The 7498-nt window shown below is 41.8% G+C and overlaps 1 protein-coding gene across 1 annotated transcript; it reads left to right on the top strand.

Moving 5' to 3' along the window:
* Positions 1–2705: 2705 nt before the first annotated feature.
* Positions 2706–7309, top strand: LOC308310647 (SIN3-HDAC complex-associated factor-like; the record flags this gene model as incomplete). Its single annotated transcript, XM_080757028.1, has 5 exons — positions 2706–2833; positions 4478–4577; positions 5159–5243; positions 6401–6551; positions 7030–7309. The coding sequence occupies 5 exons, from the start codon at positions 2706–2708 to the stop codon at positions 7307–7309; spliced, it is 744 nt and encodes a 247-aa protein (XP_080613154.1).
* Positions 7310–7498: the final 189 nt, after the last annotated feature.

The raw sequence follows: 7498 nt of genomic DNA, 5'->3' as shown, positions 1-7498 counted from the left end.
ATCGTTATGCAATCGTGTGTCTGTGTCGATGCTTCAACGCAGACGGCAGGCTGCATCATTCACTACACCCCTTTTCAATTAGGTTGGGGGCAATTGTTGGTTCTAAATGTGTCCACAACATTATTTACAACGACGAGATGTCTTCTTTTTTTAACATTAATGTGGGCTACAAATAGTTTTTAACCCTATACATTGTCAGCTAAAACAAAACATTTTTTATTTTTTTATTTGTATTAATGCATACAGTTAATTGGTAAAACGGTGTTTGAGGCCTTTATAATATAATATCGTTCACTCGAGCACCACTTATTCACTCGGATGCCGCATCTCTCTCAGCCATGGTGAGCATTGAGCACATGGCGCTCCTACTTGCATCAGCACCACTGACTGTGGTTGCATAAGAGTGTCGCACAGCCGGGGCCGTTCTGTTCCCGTCTGCCTCAGTCTCACTGACAGTGTTGCCATGTGTTGTGAGGGAAACGAGCAACCTAGGTATATGAAAACAAGCCCAAAAGAAGCCACATGATCACTTTAAAGTTTAACATACATAAGTTTTATGTATGTATCTGCTGTTTCAAAATAGCGACACGCTGAGAGCTTGTAGATCAGAGCTATTTTCAAAATAAATCTTGAAGAAAATATTTTTGAAACATTTAATTAGGCTACACATGGCAGAGGCGGAAAGTTCTTATAACGGCAGGGGGTTCAAGCACCCCCCCCCCCCCCCAGCGGTGGAAAAAAACGAGTTTTGTTTTTTCGAACAAAAGCCACCTTATTAGCATTTGAATGCGGCATGCGCGGCGGCCCAACACCTATCTTGTAACCCCTCGTAAAGGTATGTCACTTGTGACTACGTGTATGACAGACAACATGACCACTGGGGAGGGGACATTTCAGTGGACAGTCAGTGGGTGCATAATTTACTGCAGTGCATATAGATATATTTTGCCAAAATGCAGTGGGTTCAGTCGCGCCTTTGCCAAAATGCCAGGGGGTTCAATCGCGCCTCTGAACCCACGGAGTTTCCGCCACTGACACATGGCATAACATATTTTGGGGTCTAACATCAGGTTGGGGTGTGTGCAGACAGATATTTTATTTAGGTGGCTGTGACATGAACATTTTTGAGAATCACTGGTTTGATTGATTGATTCTGTTCAGTTTGTAGAATGGGTGTAGTTCAAACAAAAGCACAAGTCAGTACAAAAACCGCTACGAGGATAAAACCAAAAAAAGCACTATTCTTTTTATGTTTACATCAGGGTCCTCCATTTTCAATTAATCTGAACATTTAAAGATGTACAAATATTCACTTATATGGAAAAAATAGATAAATCATCATATATATATATATATATATGATGATTATTATGTTATTTATTATGTAACTGTATATACACATACAGTTAAAGAAAGTATAAATAAATAAACGTTTAAACAAGCCAACAACAAGCACCTATACACTTTAGAAATAAATCCCCAAAAACCGCAACCTGCAACTACCAATATTTTAACATGCAACTTTACAGAAAAACATGCCCAAAGTTGCTTATAAAAAGCAGACCAGGCAACACTGCTCACTGGCCCCAGCAGGCAGGCAGGCAGATAGCTAGGGGGGCTGGCAACTAGCACATGACGCAAGTGATGTAATGAACGATCATGTAAAAGCCAGTTGGACTGAACAACAGAAGAAAAGTTAAAACATTAGAAATGTGTAGGTACTAGGTAGATGGATGGATGTTTTGCCTATATGTCTGCAGATGTGATGTTTAATTTATTGTCATCTGCTTTTCGTTGGTGTTGGGTGGAAAGTGGACACCTTGTATGTCCAAATTCCAAAACCTTTTTTCTTATTTCTTTTTCATTAAAATAGTGAAAATAGCTGCTCTACAAGCTCACATCGCCGAGTTGCGTCGCGAGGCCATGTGAGTTACAATGTGTTTATACAGGAATTGAGCGTGTCTGATAAAGTCCATTTCAAATATCTAAATACTGAACCGAGCAACTTAAAAGCTGTCCAGGCCAGTGTGCTCCCAAAAGCCTGAGTAGACGATAAAATGACCCGACATTGTTTTTTTTTTTAATAAATGAAATATCCCTTTAATATCTGTGCATAATGACGTTTTAAGGAACTGTGTCTACTTTGCAATTTTATATTAAGCCATTGAGACCTGAGACCAGATTCTATACAATGTCTTCTAAATCATGACAGTTTTCTGAAAAACCTATGTTTCTACATCAGTGTTTCTCAAACTATTTAACACCATCGGGGCCCATGACGTAAATCACTGTCGAGTTCAAGTGCACGGTCATGTGCCCGAGACGGAGATTGATGATCTCCGTCAAATTAGTGCTATGAAAACTGATCGCATCGCTCTACAGCCTAGAGGCGCTTGCTGACGATAGGCACATTTTATTAATGGTTTAAATAGGCCCGGGCCCTCAGGTGTTAATGTGAAGGACCCCCAAAATTGTATGTAATTGGCCGCCGACCGCAATCTGAAAATGTTATTCCAAGAACCCTCCGGGAGAAGTTAAAAACGTTTGCTGTGAAATAATATATATTCAAAGATTTGTACACGTTTTTAAAAAAAAATATATTTTTTCCTACAAGCTCTTGCACGGCGCTCTGAGCTTGTAGAAGAGGTTCAAGCAGGTCTTATGTGTTAAACAAATTTATCTCCTCCATGTCATGTATGTTGCAGATGTTTGGCTTCCACAAGCCAAAGATGTACCGCAGCGCAGAAGGCTGCTGCATCTGCAAGGCCAAGTCTTCCAGCTCCCGCTTTACTGACAGCAACCGCTATGAGAGGGACTTCAGCAGCTGCTTTGGGTGAGACATTGACTGTCACTGGACCTTGCACTCAAATAATGAAAACTAGTGGAACACAACTAACTAACACTAGCAAATTATTAGCCTGGGCACCGCACCATTCCATTTCAGGTTCATGAACCGGTCGGGAGCGGATGATATCGCTACGTCATGTTGTAGTATTGTTTTGAAGTCGGCTCCCGACCGGATCATACGGCACTTTTGGAACAGAGACCAGGCTTTCCTCCGAGGTGGAAAGCCTGGTGAGGCGAAAATTATAGGTGAAGTTTCCTTAATCCTTTCCTTATCCAATATTATTTCTTTAAAAATAGTGAAAATGGCAGAGTTGCAGATCTGTTAAATTAAAACTAAAATGGAATTGAAAGCAAAAAGTCAGAAAGAAATAAAAAAAAATGAAAAATGCTAAATAGTGTTGGGTGTGCTTGCACATATGCAAACATGGCATCAACACATGGTGTTGTGTGCTGGCACTCTACACACTGTCTTTCTTTTCTCTGTACAGTACTGTGTTTTTGTATGGACATAGTGTTGGGTGCTTGCACATATGCACACATGGCATCAACGCATGGTCTTCCTTTTATCATTCATTTTTTAAGAGCCTGCCCAGGGACTACAGATTAAATTTAGCTTCAGCTAATTCTGGCCCATTTACATTGAGGTGAAAATGAGCTTTGTCCCTGTCAAATAAATAAATAAACTATGTCCGTGAGCTCTGTCATGCTCTCCAGCCTGATATGGGAGCAGTAATGTTTTTTTCTTTCTTTTTATTAGGCTCAGTTTTTATTTATTTATTTAGGTTTCCTTTCCCATTGGCTGTTGGAGCAATTATGGAACAAACATCAGTCGGGTCCAGTTAATCAGTCATCACTCTGACTCGGCTCTAAATCTCTTTTATTCTCGCATAACTCTTCACTTCACAGACTATAAAAAGTAGGTGTCAGTCTCCTCCTTACTCTAGTTTACCCCCTGAAACTGGCTTCAGCTTGGTTGCCAAGATTCATTGCTATGTCGGTAGCAATGAATCTGTGTGAAATGGAGGGTGGTCAAATTAAAACATACCCTGGGATGAAGCTAATGCTATTAATAAACACACACACACACACACACACACACACACACACACACACACACACACACAGTTCATCAGTCAAACACAATGAATGGGGCTGGACAATTAACTGAAAATATATCAACACCTATATTGAGAATTGATTTGACTCAATTTTGCTCATGTAGGGTAATCAAATTATCAAGATAGGAATCTTTATTTTAACCTTATGAAGGAATCGACACGGAAATGAATAGATTTTAATAATCTACTAAATCAATTAGTCTGATTAACCACTTGACCCTGTATTATACGTTGGTGTACAAACAAATGAGGAAAATAGCCGATCTACAAGCTCACAACTCGATGCATTCTGAGCTATTTTTGCTATTCTTATTTTTCATAATGGTTAATTAATCATAAATAATCGAGGCAAAAGTACCCTTGCTGGTCTGTGAGAAGTTAACCTTTGCTGACAAAGTTGCTGACTATTCTCCTGAGAAAATGTTTGTGGCATGTTATGGTCACTTTTGTGCCATCACAACATGTCACGTGATTAATCCTTTCTATTGCTTGTCCCTCCGCTGTCGCTGTAGGCTGGCTGAGGTGCGATGTGGGGAGATCTGTAACGCCTGTGTGCTCCTGGTCAAGAGATGGAAAAAACTTCCTGCGGGATCCAAGAAGAACTGGAATCATGTAAGGAAGCCTTTCACTTTGTGTATGTGTGTGTGTGTGTGTGTGTGTGTGTGTGTGTGTGTGTGTGTGTCATCAGCTCCCACTACTTGCCGCACCCAAGCCGTGCTGCTCATACGCTGAGTTGGCGGTGCCCGGGATCGAACCTGTGGTCCAAAGGGGAGAGCTCTACCGACTGAGCTACCCGGACACCAGTGTAAAATGAAACCAAACATCAGTGTTGATTGTTTTTCCAATGTATTTTTATTGAGGCTCTGAATTGCGATTGAACAGTTGTGAAATTTCAATGTATATAGAACCACATATTTTTCTTTTTTCAACACAACATAGGAAAACAACAAGTAGCACAATACGTGTGTGTGTGTGTGTGTGTGTGTGTGTGTGTGTGTGTGTGTGTGTGTGTGTGTGTGTGTGTGTGTGTGTGTGTGTGTGTGTGTGTGTGTGTGTGTGTGTGTGTGTGTTGTTTAGCAGATTTGAAGTCCAATACCAGCTCTGACAGTGTGATAAGAACCGATTCCCATTCCTCAATGTTTGTTGGATCCGGTTCCAGATCCCAACCTTGTTTTCCTGCATTGTTCTCCAAGGTGGTGGATGCAAAGGGCCGTTCAAGCCTGAAGACAAAGATCAAGAAGAAGAAGAGTCGGGTGCAGAAAGGACTGACGAGGAGCAGTAAGTGATCTAAGTAACTTAGATCACGATTCTCATTTTTTTCATAAATATTTATTGTCTTTAGTCTGTAGTTGAACATTACTACTTTCAAAATGTGGCACCTGGCTGGAACAAACTACTGTGGCTTTAAACGGACAACATCAAAGTGCTTTGACTCTTAAAGTCTCTCTTGTCGCGAAAATGAATTGGACAACCAATTATAGTGCTGCGTGATTCTTTCTCAAATTTAGAAATGAGATCTCATAGGTGCCTGAATCTAGATCGCAGACTTTTTCCTCAAAAAATTGTGCAGCACTAGCGGGCACACAGTACACCGATAACACTGTTGGTGAACATAAGATTATGAGAAGGATGAGTTCTGCAGGCTTGTTCATCTTTTCGTTGTATTATTTTTACCGTGCACCTAAAGCCGCATCAGTAGGACACTAGTCTCGCAATTTTCAAATGCTTCTGTCATACAGTCTGGAGCAACGGAAGCTCTATCATGAGTAAGCACTTCCGTTTCGTCTTTACAATCGCGCAAATCTATCCTAAATATTTTTGAAACATTTTATATATGTGTGTGTGTACATTTTATTATTGGACAGACATTAGCATCATATGCAGGTCTGTACATAATGTGCTGCCATGAGGCTGGGTTAAAAAAATATGCACCAGCACTAAGTGAGCCAGTCGGAAAACAATGCTAGTGTAACGCCCAAGACCCTATACTTGGGTGATACTGGTTGCCGAGGAAGTTCAGACGTGTGATCAAATAACTGATGTCCAAAAATGTCCGTTGAGTAGAAATTAAACTATATTTATTAGCTGCTTAAAGTTCTATACTTTGTCATACAAAATAAACATAATATAAACCATCAAACGCACAGGATTGGCTACAGATCATCAGCCCTCATGAACACAGTCAAAAACTGGTTTACCTCTGCCACTGGCAACACCTGAGACTAATTAGGGCCAGGGTTAAATACCCTCCCTCCCTGTAACCATGGCAACATAGATTGGCAAATTGACAGGAATCATGGCAAACAATATGGTGGCTCAAATTGCTCTTACAGCTAGTGTGGGCTTAACTAGTGGCCTCCTGGTGGTTGTTTGGTCAGTGATGGCGATCGCCACGGTGGTCAGTAATTGTTATTGTGACCATGTCACTTCCGCAGACTCGTACGCCCACAGCACCACCTCAAGTGCCTCCCCTGCACAGTCACTCACCTACAGCTACCAGTCCGATGAGGGTTCGGACAGCGAGCTCCCGCCCGGCATGGACCACTCCCCGGCCTTCTCCTTCCTGGACCTCTCCTACTGGAAGAGGTATGTAACCGGGCTCAGACCAATGGTCAAGCACCAGCAGACTGCAATCACTAAACACTGCGTAGTAAGAAGTGTTTCACATGGCAACTGGCAAGCAGGCCTACTAGCACTCCCAATTTCCATTCTGTACGAGGAGATGTATTGCTCACTTTAAATGTTCACAATTTGGGGACGCATTTGAACAAATTGTGTGTTAATTTTGTTAGTAATATGACATCTTTACTGAATTGAATTGATACATCATTATGCGTGTTCTACTCGTATATTCTAAAGATCAGATATTGCACTACAGTACGTGTACGTCTGTTTTTATTGACGTGTCCATGAGAGCTGCTGTAACTCTTTAATTTTCTACCTTTCTACTTGCAAACAGGCCCCAAATTATTCATTTAAATTCATCATTTAATACATTTTCCAAACTCTGCATGGTGTTTGCCGCATGCATACACACCACGTGTCCTGCTTTGCTGTTTTCCAGACAGAAGGTGTGCTGTGGGATCATCTACAAGGGACGCTACGGAGAGGTCATCATTGACCCCCACCTGTACAAACCCTGCTGTCAGAGGAAGCAACAGCAAGGACAGGAGGAGAAGAAGGGGGATGACCGGCAGGCCAATGGAGGGACCCCGACAAGCCCTCCACTAGTGCTGAGTGGCTCCGAGTCCCCTGAGGTAATTCCAGAAGACGTTCAGCAGCAGGAGAAAGCAAGCGATATGGAAGCACAAGAAGAGAAGCCTGGCCGAGAGGAATGGTGTTGACTCTACGGGGTTTTGTATTGTCTTCCATGTGTGGACGGACATACTGACAATTCACTATAAAACATGGCACTTTAACGGACAGCTATTTAATGGCACAACACTCCCCAGCCTCACCCCGGATTACCCTCTCCTCAACAACACGCTGCTGGAAGTCCTTTTTCTCTGTCATCATGTTGGGGTATACTACCC

The sequence above is a fragment of the Protomyctophum bolini genome (assembly GCF_963924005.1).
Source record: "Protomyctophum bolini genome assembly, chromosome: 23".
In the NCBI taxonomy this organism is placed as follows: domain Eukaryota; kingdom Metazoa; phylum Chordata; class Actinopteri; order Myctophiformes; family Myctophidae; genus Protomyctophum; species Protomyctophum bolini.
The sequence above is the reverse complement of the archived record's forward strand: the minus strand, read 5'-3'. Positions and strand labels throughout refer to the sequence as shown.